At 43.4% G+C, this 25,294-nt stretch overlaps 2 protein-coding genes across 2 annotated transcripts; one reads left to right on the top strand and one right to left on the bottom strand.

Moving 5' to 3' along the window:
• Positions 1-39: 39 nt before the first annotated feature.
• LOC128732661 (lysosomal-trafficking regulator) lies at positions 40-22,428 on the bottom strand. Its single transcript, XM_053825951.1, has 12 exons — positions 22,337-22,428; positions 21,931-22,164; positions 21,654-21,849; positions 21,507-21,583; positions 18,985-19,291; positions 18,720-18,842; positions 16,170-18,654; positions 7,760-10,828; positions 3,865-4,565; positions 3,648-3,807; positions 350-3,584; positions 40-285 (listed from the first exon to the last, which is right to left on the bottom strand). Exons 3-12 carry the CDS (start codon positions 21,816-21,818, stop codon positions 153-155), a joined length of 10,455 nt encoding a protein of 3,484 aa, XP_053681926.1. The 5' UTR covers positions 21,819-21,849; positions 21,931-22,164; positions 22,337-22,428; the 3' UTR covers positions 40-152.
• A 533-nt stretch (positions 22,429-22,961) lies between these two features.
• Positions 22,962-24,600, top strand: LOC128732674 (uncharacterized). The gene has a single exon (XM_053825963.1). The coding sequence runs from the start codon at positions 23,367-23,369 to the stop codon at positions 24,369-24,371; it is 1,005 nt and encodes a 334-aa protein (XP_053681938.1). The 5' UTR covers positions 22,962-23,366; the 3' UTR covers positions 24,372-24,600.
• The last annotated feature ends 694 nt before the right edge of the window (positions 24,601-25,294 follow it).

The following is a 25,294-nucleotide window of genomic DNA, read 5'->3' as shown; positions in this document are numbered from 1 at the left end:
TAAAAAAATATTATGCGTATATGCTTTTGTTCTGAACAAAACTATGAAAACATTCCTATAAAGCTCTTGATTCAATATTATTTAAAAATAAACTTTCGAAGTACATTTCTGATCACAGTTTGTGGGTAAGACGATAGATTTTTCTTACTTGTTTAACCCACCGAACGACGAATTGGTAATTCTAATATCTGCGGTGATGCTCCGGGGAGTCCTTCGGATTTCCATGCCTGAATTACATTACCTGTCGTGAGCACGACCAGCTGGTGATTACGTGAGTAAATCAAGCTGCAAAATAGAAAAAAAACTGTTAAAATCAAAGAAAACAAAGTACAGTACAGGAGAGTAAAACCTTCTGATTCCAAACGTGTCATACGGATTGACTGTTATTTCCCGAACCAGAGCTAAATTCCAACTGCTGTACAGGCGTATTGTTCCGCTGTCTAAGCAAACTGCGATGCAGTTGACTCCACAGCCTTCCTTGATGGCAGTATAGCAGAGCGACTGTACCGGGCATTCCATGAAAACGTGTTCCACGTATGCTGCGTTGACCGTGTGCAGTCTCAGCTGATCCCGGTCGGATGCCATCGTGACGTTCACGTAGTCTTGGTTGTAGTTTTCGGTGACCTCGAAGCTCTCGTCGTCCACCAAGGTGGACGACTCACTGGATCGATTCAAGCGTACGGTCGACTCCGATCGTGAGTGCACAGTAATTATGTCGCCAAGCGTAGGACTAATGGCGACCAAACTTATCTTCGAACTAAGCATGTTTACGGGGCGTGGTATTTCCCGAACGTAACTCAAATTATTATAGTCCCAAATAGCTGCACTACCATCCATGCTGATGCTAACTACAATTTTAAACTCGACAGATATTGCAATGCCTGTGATCTCTGCCTTATGCTTGATCAAAATGATCGGAAAATTCCACTTGATGGGAACGTTTGCTTCATTGCTTTCATCCCCATCCTCATCACCTTCCAATTTGCGCCTTAGGGTGGCGCTCTTTCTATCAATCCAACGTCGGAAGGAGCTCGAGCGAGATCTTGTAACCGCTGGTCGGATGTTAGGGTTAAAGAAAGATACTTTTTGTTCGAGTTTCTGTTGAAAGACGGCAATTCGTCCCGAGCGATGTCCGAACCAGAGGTCGTGACTGGTGGGATCACTACCGCATGCCGTTATTGGATCCACAGAGGTATTATAAACCAACTCGTGCGATCTGACATCACTTTGATGCACCGATCGGTAGTGAATTACACCGTCGATTTGTCCCCAATCTATCACGTAATGGCTTTTTGATTGCTGTGCTTGATAAATATTTGTACAAGCGGGCAATCCAACTATTCTATTCCCGCTTAGCTGTACCAAAGTGGCCAACTGTGTTGCAGCCGTTCTAAGATCCGTTAGTTTTGGTACCGGCAAAGCTGGGGACCCGCTGTAGAGACCCCACTTTAGCCCGCTAACGCTATCCAACACTTCCGGACATCGCGCATTCGGAAGCGACAGTATTGCCTGTGGATGCGGAGCATCAAACAATTGCCGTGGCATTTGGCCGTAAGTTTTAACCATAGTTTCCAAGGCTAACTTCTCCACCGGGTCGTCAATACCGGAAGAGTTGAAGTTGGCATACGTAGCCGGATGGAAAACGTTGAGTGAATCAACTGCGGCGGAACCGGTTTGCTTATAGCCGAAGATCAAATCAATCCAGTGCGATAGGTGCTTGCGAACGTAATCGCACTCCAACGCCTGACGATGGATCAGAATAAACAGTCGCGCCGAGCGATGACTCCAGGGCGGAAGTTCTACATGGTTGACGGGTTCACCGGATTGCCGTACTCCAAAATCGAACCCTTCCAAGTTTTCCAAGAACTCCGGAAAACTGTAGAACTCCGGAATAAGCTCCTTCACGTCCGTTGGCGAGTCTTTACTCGCGAGGTTCCAGGTGGTCACAAGTGAGTGAAAAGTTCGGTCCGGAATATCAAAACTGTTGTCCTGATAGTGAAGGAATAGCGACGTAAACGGAAGCATTCGTACCAGGAAATGCAGTACCGTTCCGGAGTTAGAGTAGTGCGAACTGTAGTGATATGGTTTAATTTTTTGCCTACTCATGCAATCGTTTTCCGTTTGCTTTAGATAGTTGTAGTTGTTTATGTAGTGCTTTTCCAGCTCGCTGTACTGAACTGCTATGGGTTTTTCCAAATTGCGGAAGCTCTTTTCAACTAGCAAATCCAACCGGCTACCTTCGTAATCGGACAGTATCCATGGGAATACGGGGTACTGCATGAGATCATGATAACTCCGACCGGCAATGTGATTCAGGTACATCAGGTACTCCCAATTGCTAAGCCATCCATCTTTCCACTGTTGTGTATGCGCTTCCAACTCCTGGCGGCCTTCTCGTTGAACGAGATCCTCGAAAAACCCAGCAAAAATCTCTCGTTCCAGCCGTACATCGAACACCAAAAACAATGACCGTCCACTTCTAAGAAATATTTCCACCGCCGTTTCTTCATGTTGGTAGCGTTTCTTCCAGATTTTCGCAATGCTGCACAGATCATAGATATCGAGATCACCCGTACTTGGGCACAACATAAGCTCCGTGCCGGTCAAAATGCACTCACTGTCCAGTTCCTGCTTAGGCGAAATTTGTCTCACACGCGACGTGTGCAGAACTTGGTTTTCCATCGAAAATTCCTGACTACGGTTCTGCGGTATCAAATAGGACAACAACTGGTTCGGAAGTTTACCCTCATAGTTGTCGGTGCGAAAGTCTTTCTGCAGAAATTTCTGATCCACGGTGAGATGACAGCGCTTCATTCGCTTCAGCGACATATCCGGACCATGCGTATCGTCCACTTCCCAGGAATTGGAATATAGCTTCGGATTGTACCAAGGGGCATCCTCATGAGTCATCTGATCGATGATCTGCCTCCACTGGTTGAAGAACTTGAAATCGTTATCCTTCTTGAGTTGCGAAAGCAGCTCTTTACGCAATCGATTCTGCTTCTCAACAATATTCCTCGTTATCTCCATTGCTGCAACCGTGTACGAGTGAATCAACTTATCCTGCTTGTTTATTGACTTCATGATTGCTTGCTCCTGTTCGCTTTGGTTCATTGTTCGCAAATATTCAAAGTCATCCAATATCTGCGGTAAGGTCCAGGTGTTACCGTGCGCTCCTTCGATTTTCTGACAGAAACCTTCGACGTAGCTTTGATCTTCCACCGTCAGTTCTTTTCTGTTTAGTAGAAGAATACTTTCACTAAAAACTTTGAGCATTCGTAGTTCACAGATCCAAGATAGATAATTTCCTCCGTCGACATACTGGCTGAGTTGTTTGATGGTGTACATCTTGAGGCCGACGGGTCGCTTCGGAAGTAAGCACCACAGAATTATGTTCCCCCCGCGCGGATTTCCGTTCAGTGTACGATTCATGAGGCTTTTGATCAGGAGCATTTCAGCCTCGGACACCACATGCTTATCATCACAGTTAGTCATAAACTGAACAGCTTTATCCTGTATCTGATTGAATCGAGCTTTCACCTCGGTTTTCGAAATGGTGCTGCCCGGAAGATCGACGGTGAAAGCTGTGAAAAAAAATAGTTACCATTAGTTCCACAATCGGTAAAATCGATTCGAAATTTTCTCACAATTATTCTTATGACCTATAATCGACTCGGTTGGACGGTAGAGGAAAAATTGTAGCAAATTGCGGTACAGCAAAGCGTGAACGTCGCGAACATTTCGACAGACTTTTGCATTTTTGTGCCTCTCCGCAATCGTCAAACCATTATGCAAGTCCCAGAATGGCTAGAAAGAATCAACTGTATAATAAATCCGTACCAATAATATCTCGAGCAAACTAACGTTGATGAAATTAGTTGACATCAGCGCCCTGTGGGCAAGATTAGTTACAAAATTCAGATAGCTATTGAAGTTACTGGTCTGTTCGCCCTCGTCACGCTCGTACATTTTGATTGCAGTTTTTACCACCGTCCCGATAAGACCATTTTCCACCATATATTGAGCCGCTCTCGGGCGCTTAACACAAATGCAATCTATTAGCTGCAAAACCAACTGAAACAGTCGCGGTTCCGGATGTGACTGTGGTAAAATTGCCAGCAGCACGTTCAAACCACTCTCCTGCACTACGTTAATCCGCTGCTCCAAAGCTGTCGAATCCAGGGTCAACGTGTAGTTACTTTTCGTTATCCAGCGAAAGCAACAGTTCACCAGCTCCACGTTGACACTGTGTGACCCGATCTGATTGCCCAAGTGATGCCAGAAGATCTTCAGTTGCTCGTCGGTGTAGCCAAGCGCGGGCGGCGTCGAGGGGCTGCCCAAAGTGCGATCGCTGATCACCGCAATCAGATTGATGATCACCGCACGGATGCGAATGTTCGAGTTGTTCGCCAGGATCAGCAACGTCTCGATGATTTGGTTGTCGGCACTGAAGAATTGCTTCGCTTCCTGATCCGGAAGGATGAGCAGAAAGTCACACATCGTGCGTAGGAAGCTCTCCTGGATGAAATCGTTGCCGGTTCCGAAGTAGTTTTCTTCGAAGAACTCTGTGGTGGGAAAAGATGATAAAGTTGATTAGTGTTTTCAGCAATCAATTCAAAGCATTTTTTGTTCGTACACATGTTCGTGTGTAGGGACGAGGGAGGAAATCTAATCATAAACGAGCGCTAGGTGGTCGACAGGTGTAAGCAGTCCTTCAATGAACACCTTAATGGCGAAGTTTGAGAAGGAGATCTGGAGTGCCCGTAGAAGATAGTAATGTCTCAACTGAATAGTAATAGAGTTGCTGAAGTCTAACCGCTTGTAAGGGCTAGCTACTGGAAGAGCTTCATAGACATGACCGAGAAACGCTGGCAATGGTTCTACACTGGATTTGGAAATAATCCAAAGATTTGAGAGAAGGAGAAGCTACCGGAGGAATGGATGGAAAGAGTAGTTTGTCCCATCTACAAAAAGGGTGATCGGCTCGACTGCTGAAACCATCGCGGCATAACGTTGTAAAACGCCGGCTACTAGTTACTCTCCCACAGATCCTATCACGCCGACTGTCACCGATAGCAGAGGGTTTCGTAGGGAATTACTAGGCGAACTTCATGGAGGTCGGATTTTCGGATAAACTGACGCAGCTACATTGGATCGAGTGATGTGTTTCGTGTGCATCTCGGGGACTCTTTCGAGTCCCTTCGAGACGCGGCGATGGCTGAGACAAGGTGATGACTTATCCTGCATGCTGTTCAACATCGCTCTTGACAGGGCGATCCGACGAGCGGGTATCGAACTTACTTAGCAGCCGAGAGCCGGGGTGGCTCTTGCCGTATCAAGAATTCCTCTCCATTGTACTCGGTCCTGGTTGCGTGTCTCGACATACGCAAGTCGGCTTCAACCTGGTCGAGCCATCTAGCAGGTTGGGCCCCTCTATTCCTGGTGCCGGTGGGGATCCTGAAGATAACGGATTTCACTGCACAGTTATCCGGCATTCTTGCAACGTGGCCAACCCACCGTAGTCTCCCAACTTTCACCAGGTGTCCAATAGAAATCTCTCCAAGTAGTGCCTGCAACTCGTGGTTCATAAGCCTACGTCACTCTTCGCTATCCGTTTGTACTCCGCCAAAACAGTCCGCAAAACCTTTCTTTCAAATACGGCAAGTGCACGTATGTCTTCCGTAAGCAAAGTTGCTGTTTCAAGTCAGTAGAGGACAACCGGTCTGATTAGCGTTTCGCACATCGTCAGCTTTGTTCGGCGGCGCTCCTTGATCGAAGCGTCTAGCGGAGGGAAAAGTAGGCTCGATTTGCTCTCCTTACTCGTATTATTGGTGGGCGGTGACCAGAGATCCCAAATATATGAATTCGTCACCCAGTTCTAGTTCATCGCCGTCAATAGTCACTGTCCGTGGGAGGCAAACGTTACTTTCTCTGAAGCCACTTCCTGCCATATATTTGGTTTTCGACGCATTGATTTGTAACGCAATCCTCCTGGCCTCCGTTTTTAGTCTGGCTTTGATTGTTCTAGAGTTTCTAATAATGATGTCGAGGTCGTCTGCGAAGGCTAGGAGTTGCTACTCTTGCTGAAGATCGTTCCTCTCGTTTCGATGCCCACTCACCGGATCATACCTTCAATGGCGATTGTGAACAACATACGGGACAGTCCATCCCCTTACCGCAAACCTCTGCGCGATTCGAAAGGATTCGAGTGTCCCCGAAATGCGCACGTAGCACAACACTTGCTCCTGGGTAGCTTCGATCAGCCGCGTCCGTTTGTCCGGAAACCCGTACTCGTGCATTATCTGCCATAGCTGTTCGCGTTAAATTGTATTGTATGCTTCTCTGACATCCACGAAAATATGATGAGTGGGCACGTTGTAGTCCTGACATTTCTGGAGGATTTGTCGAGGAGTAAAAGTTTGATCCGTAGTTAGTTGCTTTATAGAACCCGCCTGATACTGCCCTACGAATTCTCTTGCTGTTGGGGATTACATAATGAAGTGCCGTTGCTAGCGGTTCTTGGCAATTTTTATATAGTTCTGCCGAGAGTCTGTGCTTTCTATTATTGAGATGCTCAGCGTAGAACTGCTTCCACCTGTCGACAACCTTACACTTTTTTTTTATTAGATCCCCTCCCTCGTCCCACACCTCGATACACATGTCGAATCAAGCCATCAAAAATTACTAGATGGTCCCGTATGCATTCATCTTCAGTCTTCCAAGTTGCTTTCGGACCAAGTTTTGAGTAACAAGAGACTTCTTTGCAAGGAAATTCCCCAAAGCTTGCCACATTTGTGATTTTATCTTGTCCTCTTCACTGAATTTTTGTCTGTCTTCGGCTATCACACTGAGAAATTCCATATGCCGTATCTTTGATCGTTTTCACAACCTATTGTTGATTTTTTTATTTGATTCTTTATTTCTGAGGTTTTCAGCCTGCGGCTAGTTCGCCTCGTGCCTATTGTTGACGGACATTTCAGGAATAAAGTTCGACTGTATTGAACGAAAGTAAATTAGTGCTGCTGAAACAACTGTTTACAAAATAACAAACTTATGTTGCTCGCACTTCGTAACCAACGCACACGTTTGCCTACTAGATTACTGATTTAAGTGTTGCAAGGCGAATAAAACGCAGCAGACTACAGCGGGCTAGCTAAGTAGCTACGTAATGAGTCGAATGAACGGCGAGCGAAGATATTATTCAGCAGGGTGTGATAGGGATGCAACGAGGATAGGAGGAATAGCAACCCAAAATCGAGTGATGTGCAAGTGCCTTCTGGATTCCGCAAAGGATTGATACTTCGCCATAGAAGCAAGTAAGGATAGGAGTTTTTTACCAAAACTTCCCAGAATTTTATACAAGTTTTGGTACGGGCGTTACCGTTTCCAGTTGAAACATCGCTTATTTTGAAAATTGATATCTCATCGATTAAGCATCGTAGAATAAACATTTTTTCTATAAAAATACATGAAAATTTTCTTGGCAATGCACGAAAACTATTATATGAAAAATTCTAAAAAAAGATAAAAAAAACTATACTCTTAATGAAAAACTTCCAAACAATGGCAATGCTATTTTTACTTCCTGAACTAGAGACAAAATACGAACGACCAACAACAGCGCAGGACCAGTCGTAGGAGTGTCGTCCTAGAGTTTGTAAAATATTTTTTTCTGTACGTTACTTTTGACAAATTTCTTTTCTGGTTAGATAGATGAGATAAGACAGATTTTTTTTTTAACTATAAAAAAACTACTTACTGAATTTCGTTGGCAGCGATTGACTGGCCCGTTGTAGTTCCAGCCGCACGCAAACCTTCGGTGACGAGTCGGTTTCCTTTGGCGAAGAACACGAACGACCTCCGGTATTTTGCAAACGACGAACCTTGCTCTTGTCAGGCTTCCAACTTCGCCTTCGAATTTCAATATCCGCCAAAGCTTGGTTCAATTTGTCATAATTATCAGGCGGACTACCAACAACACCGGGTGCATTTGGCGAGCGGCGTTGTGGTGTCGACGAAATTGGATCAGGCGATGTTGCGGGCGGGCTGCTAACGAGCTGGCCCATTTCAATGAAACTGGTGCTCGACTCGAAGCTGCTGTTGGCCGAGTTCGATAACGCCAAAGGAATAGCCTTGCGCAGTTGGGAGTATTTCAGCCGAGATTCGCGTAAATTCAGTCGTTGAGCTATCTTGTTATCTGTGCTTTTTACTGACTTGGTTGTGAATTGAGCGTTTATATTGAAATAGAACTTTTGACGATCGTGGGTCACATAGCTATCGGTTGGTTTGTGCATTAGAAGCAGTAGTTCAATGATTTCCTTTAGTAAGCTAATCTTCGGTGGAGTATCCGAAAGAATCGATATCAAGGCAACCAACGAGTCGGCTGATGAGCGAGATATTTTAACCGTTTTTGGTGGAATCACAAAATTAACTCGACAAAAATCTATCAAGGTTGGGACGAGTCCAGCTGACGCTAAGCGTTTGCAGTTATAGTTCATACCAGGATGCTTGTCCCGAGTAGCAGCGACCAGAACATCAAACACCAAATTCAGAACCTCTTCCGAACGCTCAATCCATATTTGAAAGTTTTCGAAAAAGAAAGTGATGATTTCGGGATAACGAATTCTAGCCATTGAATTCACCAGAACACAGTAAGTATCGGTGCGTCGCGCAAGGATTGGCTGATCGAAGGCTGCTTCCAAGAATGCCGCTAGAACGCAAATATCTTTCTGACATGCTTTGTTTTTGAGCACAATTCCCACCAGCTCGAGAAGATCACGACGGATAAATTCGTTGTAGAAATCATGGTTATCATGAGCGATCTGTAGCAGTAGGGTCAACCCGTTGGCGTGAATGTGTGCTGAATCCGATAGCTCGACGATGCGTGCAAAGGCAAACAGTATGGTACTAATACCACCTGAGAGCAGAATTGATCGCTGCAGGGAATGGTTTTCCTTCGGAACTAAATGAGGTGAGAAGCTGAGCATTCCGAGAGCAATCTTCGAATGTCCAGGTTTAGCTGAGATAAAGACATCAGGTTTATGAGCTGCGAAACAGCCCACGTGGTATCGGTGAAGAAGCTGGAATACGTCACCCGGCTGAAGGTCTTCAATTGTTAACTTGGCAAGATTCAGGATGCCGTAATTTGGAATTATTTCACTATTCAAACGAATCCAATTGGGCCCAGCAGCATACATGTTGGTCATTACGGAAATGTCTGTAAGACACTTTTTATACAGCTGAATGTTGGATAACGAAAAATTCAATGGAACGTCGTCTTCGACACTTATCCGATGCCCAATCGCAAGTATTGGCAACGTAGTGTCGATGTGGATCTTGCATGGGTCGATAATTGATACACTTTGCTGTTGAACGCCATCCAGGGAGACGACAATGGATATCGTGGTATCTAGCTGACGGACGGAAAAACATACCATGCTCCAGCGATCTTCCGATATCTGAAGTTCCTTTATTGTGTACTGTTGCGCATGCAAATCGTAAAAATAATCATCCGACAGGCTACTGCTGGAAGGGCTTTTGTTCGCCGAAAGGTATTTGTAACAATACACACATTGTGCTCCGGCAGTATCTATTCGAAAGAGCTGTGTTTCTGGTTCAACTGACCGCTGAAAATTTCTGTAACTCCACAAATGAGACAACTCTTTGGCACAATTTTCACAGCACGTCAATCCTACGGCATTCGCTAGGTAGCGTTTCGTGCTGGTACTGGATATTATTCGATCTGGTTTGTTGAATCGGACTGTAAACTGCTTCTGGCGGTTCAGAAATAGCGAAACAATCTGCTTTTCACTGCCCACCGAAAGCAGATGGGTCATCGTGAGGCGATTGCTGTCCTGCTGAACCGATCCCAAACGGAACCAGGCGGTAGCTGTGAAACCTTCTGCATTCCATGGTGAAAAGTTGACATAATTCAGCGGGACGATTTTTGCCGAACACGTGAATGGAGACCGTATGTTAAAAAACCGGTGGTGCTCGCTTAAGTAATTAATTTTCTTCGATAGTAGAACGTCACAGGTCGATGCACGTGTTCCATCATCACAGGGATCAGGAAACTGGAGCTCTTTGTAGCATTCTAACTTGCAGTTGGTATTGACAATGTTCAACAATTTCGTTAAGATTAAATGCACAGGAGGATCTTCGTAGCTTAACAGTCGCAGAAACTTAGAGAACACTTCGGGACTCTCTAAATCGGTTATCAGTTCTAAGACAGAGGTCTGCAGTTCTTTCAGTTGCAAATCACTTTTTTCCAGTATTGGAGCAAACCCATTTATCAGATAAAGAGATCCACCAAGATAATCCTTGATGCTATTTAATTTTAGAACCATTTGAGCGAGTACCGGACACCAGTTTTGAGGGTTCGCCGCACAATTTTTCGAAAGCTCGATCAAAATATCGCAAACGAGTGTACAAACATTCTCGTTGACTCGAGTGGATCCATTCTCTCTCGATCGCAGGCTGCTTTTTCGACCCATCAATGGCATAAGATGGTCATTTTCGACATCACCCTCGTAGCCGTCGTCGAAAGCAGTGGTATAGCTCTCATCGGTCGAGCTGATGTCATCGTCGGCACTGAACGACTTCCGCCCGCCAACTGGTGATTGCACTGGGAAAAAGTATTCATTCTGTGGCTGTAGGTCATCGAAAATAGCGAAGCTCCCACTGTCGGCGCCACGCACTTCTGAAATTTTCAGCAACGATTGCAGCACATTCATCACGTTTTTCGTCATCTCCGGCGAGTCCCAGCTCTCAAGCGCACCGCTGAGAATTAGTTTCTTCAGCTCACACAGGGCGGACTGCATGGCGGATTCTGGAAAATACAAACAAATATAAATTTTTTGCACTGGCACAATCAATTAGCGCTGGTAAAGCGCGGTTTGAAACTGTTGAAACTGTGATCAGTAGTTGCAGACCGCTAACCGAGGCTGCTTTTTTTTCAATTGGAAAACGAACGAAAGGTACGCAGATATGGAGCATGGCTAGTGGAACGACAACAGACCGCGAACTTTTCTATGGCTTCGCGCTTCATAAGCGAGGTGTCCGGTGACTGCAGTGTGGATGGGGTGGTGCTTAATCAACGCCAAAGGTAAAAAGTTATCATTTTTCAGAAAGGTTTTGAGCAGTTTCGTCGTCTGAAGGTCCGTTTAGTTTCAATTTTAAGTTATAACTATGTTGCAAATATTATCTATCTTAATACAGTAAAACCAGGTTGGTGTTTGTATGTTGTTGTTGTTGGGATAAACTCACTCAAGAACAGCTTGAGTTGAATAATTTTGTGCCTAAAAAATGTAATAATAATTTACGCATGAAGGTGCAAAACAGTGAAAAACCAATATTTTACTTTTCCCGCCATCCATCGTATACACAATGTTTCAGGCTGCTGCGATTAGCAAAGGAGCAAAGCAAAATCCATTTTTAACATCAAGCGGCGTCGTTGTCATGGTCATTGTGGAGTGATAACTAAACCAAGGTTAGTCAAGAGAGGTTTTCTGATGTTCAAATTTGTTTTTCACCCCCGCTGGGTTACCCTTGACGATCACCGAAATTTTCAAAGCGGAAACTGCTGATTGTATAAACAACGTCGATGGTTGCTAACCAATCGTTCCGCGCACTTCTGTTCTACAAACTGTGAAAACTAGATCACCTATTTTAACTCACCTTGAACTAAACAACGTGCTTATTATTCTTATGACTGTAGTCTAACTAATGGCTTAGCATAGTTGCAAGAGAAAGGTGTTCTGTAAAAATCCGGAACCCAATTAAATTCTGTCAAATGCTAAACTTCTCAAGAAAATGCAAAACCAAAATTATATCTTGAGTACATTCAAAATTTACAATTTATGTGATTTAGCTAAAAAAGCCGTCGTATGTTCGAATCTTGATTAAGAAAGCTTGTGAAATTCAACAGAATCGTAGCATTGGACCCCAGGGTACTTGCAAGCTTCGTTGGTTTTCCGGTGAAACAAGGGGTAGGTGCCGCAGGCCTTGCAAGCCGCCACCACGAAAAATTATTAGGCAATGAAGAAGGAAGAAGGAAATTCGAACTGCGACGAAAAAGAATTATGGATTGGAAACTCGATACATGGAATTGCCGATTTCTCACCACCCGAGAAAGCACTCGAGTCCTCTCCGACGTACTGAAGAGCTAAACGTACATTCAGAGATGGAAAACAATCAATCTCGGGCAAGTATGATGCTGTTTGGAACTTGACTCCTCCTGATCCATCGAATGCTTCCAATTTGTCCTTGTCGATTATCACCTGAAGGTCACGCAGGACGCATTGAATATGGTATTATGGAAGCCCTCGGTCCCTCAGACACAGTTGTGTAGTTCCTGCCAGCGGCCAGTAGTCGCCCCGGCCCTATGTGCTGGTGTGCTGACAGGGTCTTCCAACCCAGTTATGCAGGCAAGTGCAATTGTAATCTGGACATTCTTTCCGCTGAAGTATTTCCCACTTCCAGCTTGGCATCTCCGCGTGCAGGGAGTTTTGTTTCGGAGCTTTCTGCACACGCCAATGACGTGGATGGTATTTGTACATACTGTGAAAATGTGCGAGGTTTAAGGACTAAAGTGGACGACCTATTCCTTGCATCTAATGACTTAATTTAAGCATCTAATGGCAAACTGAAACCGGTTTGGACGGCCGCATCGATTCTCTTCAGCTGTAGCACATCTTCCACGTGTCTTATTGTGATCATAGTTCGAAGAATAGTGACAAAAGTTTTGGTGGCGTATTGGTTGCCGTTGCTCAACAGTTCCCTAGTTCGCTGGTCAGCTTAAAACCTGTGAATTGTCTCGAACAAGTCTGTGTTTCTGCTGTCATCAAAGGAATGAAGTTTTTACTTGCTGCAGTTTACATCCCACCTGACAGAAGTAGAGTTGTCAAGTTTATCGATGAGCATATTCTCTCAATCCGTGAATGACGTGACATTTGTGGTGATTATAACCAACCGCAAATTTTTTGGTTTAATGGAGAGGATGGAGTACAGTACAACAATTCTCTCCCGCCTCCTGCTGCTAGCTTTGCTATGGTCGATGGATTTGAATTCCGGAACTTGAAACAAGTAGTACCACGCAGTCTAATGCTGAAATAGCTACGTCAAGTGTTCCCGATGGTGCTGATGGTGTTCCCGATGGTGGTGATCTGGACATTTTTGACATCACTCCCGACATGGTCATTTTTGGTGCAAAGAAATTGAAGAGCTCCTACTCGCCTGGACCCGATTTTCTGTCGCTGCTCTACTGCTTTTGCCGTGCCTCTAAGTCGAATTTTCACCCAATCGTTTGAGCAACGGAAGATTCCAACGCTGTGCAAACAGTCCCATATGTTTCCCGAAATTTAAAAAAGGAGAAAAACGAGATGTAACCAACTACAGAGACATTACCAGTCTTTATGCTGGATCAAAGCTCTTTGAAATCATTGTAAGTGGTATAATTCTGAACAGCTCCAAACACTATATATCAGTTGACTAGCATGGTTTTATGCCAGGTTGTTCGGTGGCGGCACAAGCTCTCTAAACTCGGTGTATCTGATAGATTGGCTTCATGACTGAGCTCATATCTAACAGACCGTACTTTACGTGTCAAGCTGTATTCCACAGTTTTATGTGAATTCAGCGATACTTCTGGTGTTCCGCAAGGCAGTAACCTGGGGCCTTTGCTATTCTCCTTGTACTTTAACGACATTGCTATACTGCTTGGTTCCGAATGCACACTGGTATATGCTGACGATCTAAAGCTCTACCTCAATGTGAAATCTATCGCTGATTGCTACCGATTGCAAGCGCTGTTGGACACCTTTGATGATTGGTGTAATAGAAACAAGCTCACAATAAACATGGCCAAATGTTTGGTTATAATATTCCACCGATGTAATACACTCATCTCATTTGATTACCGGATAACCGGAGCTATTCTCTGACGCGTCGATCACATCAGCGATCTTGGAGTTCTGTTGGATGACAAGCTCATGTTCAACCAAGATTATACTGCTGTCATCTCTAGAATTTCGCAACAACTTGGGTTCATCACAAAAATTTCCCGAGACTTCGCAGTTCCCCATTGCTGGAAGGCATTGTACTGCGTGTTGGTACGGCCAATACTTGCGAATGCCTGTGTCATCTGGAATCCTCATAACTTGTGTTGGAAAGCCAGAATAGAACGTGTTCAACGAAGATTTGTTCGTATCGCCCTGAGATATGTACCACCTACCAGATCTGCGGCAACACACACGAGGTGGGTACAACTTTCATAGTGATATCATGATATCACATGATATCAAGATCGTCATCGAGGATTTCAATGCTTCAGGTCGGCCAGGAGGAGGAACACAAACCAGTGATTGGAGGGTTCAGCACAAACTCGCTGACCAACGAAATGGGCCCCTTATCGACTTTGCCGCCTCCAAGAACATGGCCGTACGTAGTGCCTTCTTCCAACATCCAGTTTTGATCGACTGCCGGCACTTCTCAGACATCATTGACGACAGATCCTATCGAAGCACTAACGTTAACTCAAACCACTACCGAGTGATGATTAAGATGCAAAACATGTGAACAACATTCGGTATCATCGACGCCAGCATCGGTTGAATTGAAGCAGCCAGACGTCGCCGCAAACTAATTGCACTCACCCGAAGCTGCATTGCCGGAAGCGGACGAGTTGGACGACGCCCCTTCCGAGGACTGTTGTAACACCGTCAAAACAGCCATTGGTAGTGTAGTGCCTCCATCGGGCATGTGGCCCGGAATCAGCGGAACGATTGGTTTGACGATGAATGTAGGAGGGTGATGGATGAGGAGAACGCTGCGTGGGCGGCCAAGATACGCAGTCCTACACGTCAGAACATGGAAAGGCACAAATAGAAGATGATGGAGCGAAACCAAATCTTTCATACCTGGAGGAGCAGGAGTATGTGAAGTTAGAACGGCTGCATCGTTCTCAGGAAACTGAACGGATTCCGCAAAGGCTTTGGTCCGCAAGCCGAAACATGTCGAGATAAGAATGGCAATATTTTGATGTGAGGTGACCGAAAAGTGGAAGCAGCACTTCGATGAACACCTTAATGGCGCCCAGGTGGAAAATCATGGCGGCGGAGAAAGCAATTTCGACGGTGCGACAAACGGAGAAATGGTGCCAACGCCAACAATAGGCAATAAATCTGCTGGAAAAGATAGCATCGAAGCGGAGCTTTTTAAAATGGGACCAGAAAAGCCGGCCACTTGTCCACACCGACTAATTGTTAGAACTTAGGAGACAAAACAGCTACCGGAGGAGTAGAAAGATGGGGTTATCTACCCGATCTACTAGAAGGGCTACAAATTGCACTGTGAGAACTATCGAGCGATCACCGTTCTCTATGCCGCCTACAAGGTGCTGTCCCCAATCATTTTCCGCTGTTTATCACCAATTGCGAACAGATTTGTGGGAATGAAATCAACGGAACGAATATTACACTGCGGCAGATCCTCCAAAAGGGCCGTTCCCACGCACCATTTGTTCATTGACTTCAAAGCCGCATTTGGTACCATCAACCGAAAAGAGCTATGGAAAATCATGGACAAGAACAGCTTCCTCAGGTATGCTTCTTCTTGTCTACATTGGCTCAATGGTAAAGGCGGATAATGACATTAGCCGTGAGATTCGGATGCGTGTTATCGGTGGAAGTCGTACTTTCTATGAACTTCATAAGTAATCACGGTCGAACAGACTAAAAGTGCAATTAGGTTACAAAGAAATAAATTAGATTACGTAGAAATCGGGAAAATGTTGTCATAATGAGGCACTATTATATTATCTCTCTCATTTTGCGAATTCGAAAATGTTTGCTTCCACTGCTTTATGCATTTTCAGGGTTTCAAATCAAACCTTTAACATTTTAAAGCATACTTACATAACGGCAAAGAACCTCCCCATCCACGTAATGCACTGAATTAACCTCGCTCAAGCACGACTTATTATTCCGTCACTGTCACACACTGTTTTATAAATGAGTTCTATATCGATACAGTGTTTCAACAACATGGGACTGATTTTTTTTCTGAACAATAAATCGAATCATCGAAATGCAGGAAGGAAACAGAGTAATAAATATCGAATTACCTCCCTTTGCTCTAGCGTTACCCATCCCCCGTACTGAAACAAAACTTACCCAACTGGTTGTTCTTGATAGCAAGCAGCTGAAATGCGCCAAGTATTAGTTCCGCTAGTGTGGTCAATCGTTTGCGAACGTACCCACTAGTAGCGAGCAGCTGGCGTGCCTGTTCTGGCAAATCGTTGTAGTTCCGAAACGTTGCTTCGCCACCGCCCGGTAGGTATTCCTCCATCAGATCGCTAAGCAAATTTCGAATGTTGAACATCACGGACCAACTTTTCTCTAACTTTCCATTAGTCGGATTAGTGGGTGGTAACTTGGACTCTCCATTCCGATCGGCGGCTAACTCCGGCAGAAGGGGGTAATCACTTCCTTGCTCTATCACATTCGAAGATGACGGGTTACAACTGTACAAATATTCCTCACTGGTCAATTGGTTATCAATCAATTTATCACTAAAGTGAAAAATGTTAAGAATGCTCCGTCTCTCCGTATCGATTATTTCACTTGGTTCCGTCAACTCGTCCGTTACCGAACAAGATATGCTGCACTCAGTTTTACCATGGTATAACAGCAAACTGAACAAATTATATACTAGCGGTAGAAAGTTTTCAATCTCGCTGAATTTCTCAACAAAACAGGTATAAAAATACTCATTCACCAACAGAAAATGCTTCACTAATTTCCAATGCTCGACGTACAACTGCAAAACGCTAGCCATTGGTTCACCGCTTAGCTTCACATCTTCACTTTTACCACTGATTTCTTTCAAACTAATCCGAACATCACTTTTCTTCAAAATCCGAAACAAATATTCAAAAAAGTCAGATAGGTCACTCAAATTGTCCAACAGTATTCTCACTAACAGTTCTTCCAAACCGTCTTGCTTGCTGGGATTTCCGATGCCAGTTTTCAAAATCACCCCCACCTGATAGACGAATTCGGCTCGTTGCGACAGATCGCTCAACATTTCACGATTATCATTGTCGAAAAAGGCTTCAAACATGGTCACATCACGCAAGCAGCGACTCACAATCATTAGACAACCGTTGATAATTTCTTTCGTCGTATCGTCAAGCATTCCGTCGGCTAAGTTGCTCTTCTCCATCCGTAAATGTGGTAACACTAGTTCGAACAGAATATGCTTTCTTAGGCGTTGCGGCACAATCTTAAGTGCATCCTGAAAGTATTTGAGAAGGATTGGAAACCGGCGACGGTTCTCCTGTCGCCGGTACGCTTCGAACAAGTCCTGATGAACGGTGGCAAATCGATCGTAAAAATGATCATTGAATTGTTCTCCTTCGCAGCTATCGCAGGTGGTTTTAGCGAAGATGGCACTTATGATGCTACGATTGACAAAGTTTAAACAAATCCGCGGTACTAACTCTTCGCCATCAGTAAGGGTCAGTAGAACTTCCAGCGTTCGCATGGTGGCATTGCAGCAGCAAATTTGATTCTCAGCAAAGAATTGTAACAGCGTGCGCTGGTCGGAGTATTTTACGATGGGGAAAATGTTCAGAAGGATGTTTTCTAGCGAGCAAACGTATGCCGTTCGAGGATCCTGTCTGGAGTGATGCAATCGATGTCGCACTTTGGATGACTTTTTCGAGTTCGTTCGGGCAGCAGCAACGCCGGTGATAAAATTTTTTAGCATTTTTAAGAGTACCTCTACGAGCTTGGGCCTGGAGCCAAAGTTGGATTCGTGCAGTAAACTGTAGATATGTTTGATTATCTCTAAATTGCTTTCCAGCAATCGAAAAATGGATAGAAAAAACTGCTCGCTGACCAAATTGTCCGTGTAGTTTAGAAATGTCTGGTTAACCGTTGATACGATCGTGTAGGTAAGGTTGTAGATAAAATCACAGCTAATGGGGTTCGGACTGGTAATTTCCAGTTCGGCTTTTAGCAAGTTCATCACTTCGGTGGCAATCTGCTTCAAACCAACATGATCGCTTTCGAGCGTATCGAGGAAAAATAGATTATTTAGACCCAACATCAGAATTCCAAGTAGTTTGTGACGCAAAATTAGTCGATTGCGTGGATTTTCTTCCAGCAGCTCGTGCTGGCGCAATCGATCAATGGCCATCCTTAGACAACTGATGGTAACGGACTTTTCGTCGATAGTGAGGATATTCTCATGCACCACAAGGCTCTCCAACAGGTTTAGTATTGTGAGCGTTAACTGGTCTTGGGTAAACGTGGCGTGAACATGAGCGTCAAACGATTCGCTGCGGTAGTCGGCGAAATTGGCTAATGGGAAACTTTTGAAATCGCTTGGCGTAGGTGTTGCAACCATCGAGCGCTGCGCGGGTGACTGCGGTGGACTTGAGCAGTAACCTATTTGTGAAGTGCTAAGATTCAGCGAATTTCGCTGTGTACTGCACCGCCAGTCGCCATTGCGGGAACGCATTTTAAACACTCGCAGCAAGTGTTCGCTGTAATCTGCAGAAAAATCTAAATCAACTTGATGTGAGCAATGCCAGGCTTTAGTAGGTAAGATTCCAATGAGAAAGTCCGCAAATTCCCGACCGTTGACGATGTCCTAAAAATACAAATTTTAGAGTTTAGCAATTTATCATTGGTTAGTAGTTATTTGCTTAAACTTACCCCAGCACCTATTTGGTCCAACGCTTTGAGAATGCGCCCACCGATACCTTCGAGTAGAAAGTTTCTAAGCGTTTGACATTGATCTTCGTCAGTTTCCGTCTCAATTTGTGGTCTGCTGGTGACCTGCCAGGTCGAATAAATGAGAGAAAGTGAGATTACTTAAGCTTGGTGGAGTCCTGCTTCCACCACGATAAGATATCGAATGTGGGCCATACGTTTAGTTTAGCCATAGTTTAAGATGCATAAAAGCACATTACGAACTTACTTTGTTATCGTCTTTATCATGCAGTAGTAGTGAGGGTAAGCTCAACGTGCCACCCACTGGTTGTGTAGTGTCGTCTGCACCGACACCATCAGCAGGTGAAACAGTGGTGACCAAGTGCAACTCAGTTCCGCTCCGAGCCGTGGCATAGGTAGACGCGGACGAGACTGAAGACGCGACGGAGGAGGCCCGCCCGTCGATTTCCTCCGCACGTCTGCTGGCAGCGGTCGCACCGTTCGCCGAATCGCAGATCTCGTTAATAAATAGCAGTAATTGTCGCGATAAGACGGATGATGGTGCTTCCGAGAGGCTGTGGGTATTTGTTTGTTGAGTCAGTAGCGTTAAGGTAGATTGTAAGGAAATCGTAGGTGGAATCATCAATAATTTGGGTACACGCATTAAAGCGAAAATATGTTGTATTTTCCATCAGTGGGTTGAAAATTTGAGAAAATTATACAGTTATAAATTATTAAAAAAGGTAATGTACGGGAACATTGAGAACATTCAGATAATTTTTACAGGAAAATTTAATTTTTATAGAGAACTGCAAATAGTTTTTGCAATTTTCCTACTGCAATTATAAAACACTGTCTAAGGGTAAAAAATATGCGCAGAAGAAGATGACACACAAATAGTTTTGTTTCAACAGTTTTAATGCGTGTAAAATCTGTGATCCACGTGACACCGTAGAGAGCAGTGGTACAGCGTAGCTTTCTGGATTGGCATTGGGATTGAGCTACCGAAAGGTGCTAATAAACAAAATTCAGATCACAAGTAATTCCATTGCAAATTCTTTTTTTTTTCTTTAAACAACGAACAGGGCGAATTCAGTTGAGGAACCAGTTCAATAAAGTTGGAAAGTAGGTTAGAGCAACTGCTTGACCGAGGCGAAAACCGTGAGCGGCCGATCTTTTGTAACATTTATATAGACAGGACGAACTGCGACAGCAGGAAAAGCAACAAATTGAAATTAACCGGAAGAATCCTCTGATGTACGACAAAAAATCCCAAAGAAGATGGTACAACTGTTTTGGAACGGCGCGTTCGGAAACCGTAGAAGCAAATTCTGGAGTGTTTCTTGACGGTAGGTACCACAGTCAGCAAGTTCACGACAACCGGCTGTTACATTTGGAAATGCTATTGGCAAAAGTTAAAAGAACAGGCGGCTGGCTGCAAATGTGAAAGGATATGGTTCATGATATTTTGAATAAAGATAATACACAGGCTGAATCATCCCGTGATAGTCAATAGAGGTCCATTTTATAAATTTCAAGAGTAGTTAGTACGGTTAGTACCCACATGTCTATTGTAGTAGGTAGGTATGTGAATATATGCCTATTGAATCAAAGTAAGCTAATTAAATAAAGGTTAAGGGGTTTTCAGCAAGCAAGCAAGCAACACAGTTCGATTTTCGTAAATCTCCTAGTTTACAATTGACGACAAGGATTCAAGCTGAATATTATTGAAGAAATCATCCAAAAGATAACAAGAAATATTTAGAAAAAAAGCCTAATAAATGGCTTCGATAACTACACATTACATTGCTTTGTACGGATTTCAACCGTGTTGAAAACATTGATTATCACAAATAGAGAGTAAAACATGAAAACAAGTAAGACATGAAAACTTCAATCCATTTCTTGCAGAGAAGAAGGGAATTAAAAATCCGGTCCGTTAATCTAAACTCGAAAACCTGTTTGACGTTGTTATGACAACATAAACAGAGTGTTGGGTGAAGATGATTATAAATGATGCAATGAGACTACATAAAGCAATATGTTTATTTTCTCTTTTGAGGGTTTCTTTCCCAATGCTAGTCTAGCAGAAAATAAACTCTCACTCGGTTTGTTTACATTTTGCAGATTGGCCCTTTTGAAAAGTTGGTGCCGATTTGTCTGTAACCATAAGTTTTTGTTAACTAAATTGTAACATCCAACCAATTTCCGAGATCAGTCGAGAATTCGTTTTCTATTAAATACTAAAGGGTATGGACGGTCACGACGATATGTATAATTTATTTATTTGTCTTGGAGGAGCAGACGTTCGTAAAGTAGCACGAGATGTCTCCGCCATAGGTTGGATAAGTATTACTATCCAAAGATTTGAACAACTGCCCCGCAAAAGCATGCTGGAGTAAATGTGGTAAGCAGTGGGTACTTTGCGAGGTATTGTCAGTATAACACCTGGTAGGATATTGTTATACGGAAATCTCGCCCATTCGGCACAATTATTGTTCTCTTTTCTGACCCATAAACTTCTATTGGGTGGAAACATCTAGTTTTACGCATACAGAATTTTATACGTGAAAGCCTTCAATGTTTTTTTTCTTCTTTCCAATATAAAAATTGAAAAGCGATCCTAATGAAAAGTTGTTGTCAAAATCGATGGTAAGTACTTCCGGCCCGCGGAAAACGTTAACCTGATAAGAACGCGAACCTCATCATTAAGCGATAAGACGCGCTCGATTGATTCACTCGACGGTTGGCCTATAGAAACTGCTTTAGGTATATGCACGATCTACTTACTTTGATCGGTGGAAGTGTGCACGCTGCTCGCCGCTAAGCTTATCGAACTCATATAGAAATAGCTCCAACCATGCAGTCTAATAGTGGCCAAGAAAGAGTAACATAATCAAAAGTTCGTTATGCTTCACATGCAAAGACGTAATTTACCTTTTTCTCATTGATGACAAATTCACCATTTTTACTAAGGTCGGCATGCTCACCATCGCTGTTTAAAAATATCAGCCACAGCTCACTAATTCTTTGATGGTTGTAGGTGGATACTTCGCTCAATACCGAAGATTCCAGGCTATCGCTTCTTAACAGGTTATCCATTGCAATCTTGTAGCCTAAATTATATCTTACTCTGCACAATTCAAATAAAATGAAATAAATAAATATGTTAACTTCTTCCAGTGGCGTACGCCTCTGTCGTTCAAATATTTACCTTTTAGCTTTGAAGCAGACAGTTTGCTACTTTCTTGCCACTCAACGCCGTAACTTAGGTACTTTGGTTTACTACCGTCATCGTACAAGTTTTAATTCTATGGTTAATGCGCATTGTCCAAGCTATTCGCAGGCACTGACTGTGACTTTATGGCTGGATTAGAGCTTTATTTGTTCATTGCAGCTGTTTCCAGTTCTGATTCTCCAAAGCATCATCGAAATCGAAAGAGAATCGCTGTAGATAGTGGGATGGTATTAGTACTATTAGTATATGCATTCAAGCAGAACCATTTGCCACTGCAAACCTAGTAAACAATGGCTACTCCTCCTCAAGCGAAAGGTCAATATGTGGTTCAAAGCTCTACGGCAAAGTGTAATAAAACTTTGAAAAACAGACTTTTACTCACCTGTCGATACAATACAAGAGTGCTGCACTTCTAAACTTGATTGCACTTGTTCCAAAATTGCACTCCGCGAGTATAAAATATCTTGTGGTTTTTCTATTACAGCTAATTACGCTTCTTCTCATCGGTTCGATTTTTGTTTCGACTCCTTTTGTTTTGAACACTATTCTCTCAATATTCAGCTAACAGAAAATTGCAAAAGAGGAATTCACGCACCACCACCAATACACGTATAAAGCAATACGGTCATTTGATAAGAACGTAAAAGGTAAAACATTGAAAAAATCTCTCCCTGTGCACACAACACTGTTCAGCTTCACCAAAGTAAAACAAAACAATAATTTATTCTAGAATTATTTCTTGGGATAAATCTTTTTTAGCAGTTTGTTTAGTCATTTTCTTGTAAATTTTAAGTATACAAAACCACAATTTATTATATTATATAGTATTCCAATAGGAAAAAATTCATTCTAGCTTGAAGGTTATTCATCAATGAAAGGAGCATATCACTAACACCATCATGCTCAACCTTCATCGATATCTCGATGATTACGGTTTTGTGTGTAGGAAAGAAAAGTTTACCGAAATCACTACTTGTACTGTACCGTATACGTAAAGCAAAAAACAACGGCATTCGGCTGTCGGTTCGGTTGTCGCATTTCGTTGTCATTGGTTGTGATTCGCGAACGTGGGTGAACGATTCCTGATACTGGATTCATTCATTTACAATAAATTGGTTAACTCTAGCATTACCCGCGCTACACAATAGTGTACAGAGAAGGCATCTTCGGAAGACGTACTTCGCTCTTCCCGTACTTTCACTCTACCTTATAGTTGACACCGTACGCATACGCAAAACGCAGCATCGCACACATCTCCAGAGGAATCTGGAAGCTACAGAAGCGAAAAAAAAGAGTGCCGTATTTCACAGCTCACTGGAAAAGTGTAATATACAGTTTGTTTTCTACTAATTCCTGTTTGAACCTGTCAACAACAGCAGACTGTTTCATTTGCAAAATATTTGATAAACACGATGGAGCTTGATTACGATAATATTTATCTGAATAAATTGCCGATCACGGCAGCCACGGGGGACAGCGCTTGGAACCACTACGCCCTAGTGGAAAGTACCTGGGGCGAGCGGAAAATTCTACTGAAGATAATCGTTTTCAGTCCGATCTACAACACTCCATTGAGTTTTCTAAGCGAAATTGACCACGAAGTGCTTCAGCAAACGGCAATTCGACTGGAAAAAAGTCTGGATGATTTCTTGGCAGAAACGAAGACTGCTCTGTGTACCGATGGTGGCGCGTCTGGTTTTAGCTACTCGGTGGAAGATAACAATTTCGTTTGGCGTAAAATTGGTGGTCCCTTAACGGTTACGTACGGTTCGGTTATTCTACTCCGTTCGCCGTGTCTGCTATCGGATGTGTTGCAGAATTCGATCAATGTTCAGAGTCATTTGCGGGGTGTAGTTGAACTAAGAAATAGGATTTTGCTTGAACTGAAGGAAGAGCATGAAGAGCTTCTTGAGTTTCAGCGCCAGCAGGAGGAAGATAATCGTCTCTACGAAATCGAGTTGATTACGAAATGCATCAGCATTCTGAACGAAAAGAAAGAGGTAATCAATCATATGAAGAAGCAACTGGCGGAGGATGACGATGATGAATTAGGCAGTACTCCGCAGCAACAACAGGACGAGGCTGGTGACGGATTGGAGGGACGTTCGACGGTAGGTGGGGCACCGGCTACGGTGGGACACGATACAGAGTCCGTAGGTCGCAAAAGTTCGTCGGTAATCGATTTCAGTGACTCGGATGCATTCGATAGCCCGCTACACGAACAGGAAGAACTAGAGCACAACCTTCCCAAGCGGACGAAATTCCAGCTGGTAGCACCAAGGAGTTCGACCTCCACATCGGGCACGTCGTCGACCGTCACAGCAACCGGTAAAGGTACAGAAACTGGCGGCGGTGGCAATAGTGAGGAAAAAGATATTTACAACCGGGATACTGAGGAACTGCTGCAGAATATGTAGGAAAGAGGAGATTGAATAAATGACTAATAGTGCAATCTAACGTACTTTTTTTTAGAATTAGAAGTAACTAAAATATATAAAAATATTTATTTGTCTTTCTCGAAAGAGGTATGATTTAACGAGGAGTTTCTCTCTTTCGTGATAGTATTTGAAAAGGGTCAGCACATATGTATGTCATTTACATTATGTATTCTTATCGTTCGTGTGTCATAAATTGTACCTATAAATATATGGGCCATTTCACTTAACGTGTTTTTTTTTTCTTAATTGAACTTACTTTAAGGGACATATCAGCAAGAACTCATCATCCGTTATTCCCCCTTAGTTATCGAATAATCAGAAAACCGCACTAAGCCATATTGAAATATAACATGTCCAATAATGACGCGAGAATTTCAAGACGGATCTTTCGCGGCATGTGACTCGAATAATATAACACCGAAGTAAATGCGAACGGCAGCACAATGAAATTGAGATTGTCACGTCCCTGACCTTGTAGAACAGACCCCGTCAACTATAGTTTTTGATTTAATTGTTTACTTTCGGCGATGGAACCAGGAGCTGGCGGGAATAGCGCAAAGCGACGCGCGTGGAAGATCAAAATTATTGGTGGCGTCAAAGATAGACGATCTATAATTTTTTACACAATCCAACGCCCTTTCCGTGTCCTAAATGATCCACGGTATACGGCACAAATTTCTTTTGTGCACGTGACAATTTTTTTTGCTTTAAAAGTATCGCGATGGGCGATACTTTCTCCTCTGCCACCAGAAGCTACAATTAACTCAAAAGTGCGTAGGATATGAACTATTAAATTCCAAGCAACAATATTAATTCTTTGATAATCATGATACGGGTGTTATGATCATACTCTTAAATCTCATGAACATGAAAGGATGTAACTAATTAAGGAAAGGTTGTTT

The sequence above is a fragment of the Sabethes cyaneus genome, chromosome 1, assembly GCF_943734655.1.
Source record: "Sabethes cyaneus chromosome 1, idSabCyanKW18_F2, whole genome shotgun sequence".
In the NCBI taxonomy this organism is placed as follows: Eukaryota; Metazoa; Arthropoda; class Insecta; order Diptera; family Culicidae; genus Sabethes; species Sabethes cyaneus.
This window is presented reverse-complemented; position numbering and strand designations above follow the sequence as displayed.

Excerpts from the sequence above, each read along its gene's own strand:
- LOC128732674 (XM_053825963.1), top strand. The coding sequence starts at position 23,367 with ATGGAGCTTGATTACGATAATATTTATCTGAATAAATTGCCGATCACG.
- LOC128732661 (XM_053825951.1), bottom strand. The coding sequence starts at position 21,818 with ATGGATAACCTGTTAAGAAGCGATAGCCTGGAATCTTCGGTATTGAGC. Across the intron at positions 10,829-16,169 it reads TATCAAGAACAACCAGTTGG|AATCCGCCATGCAGTCCGCC; the intron begins GTAAGTTTTGTT and ends TGTATTTTCCAG. Across the intron at positions 3,585-3,647 it reads TATAGGTCATAAGAATAATT|CTTTCACCGTCGATCTTCCG; the intron begins GTGAGAAAATTT and ends TTTTTTTCACAG.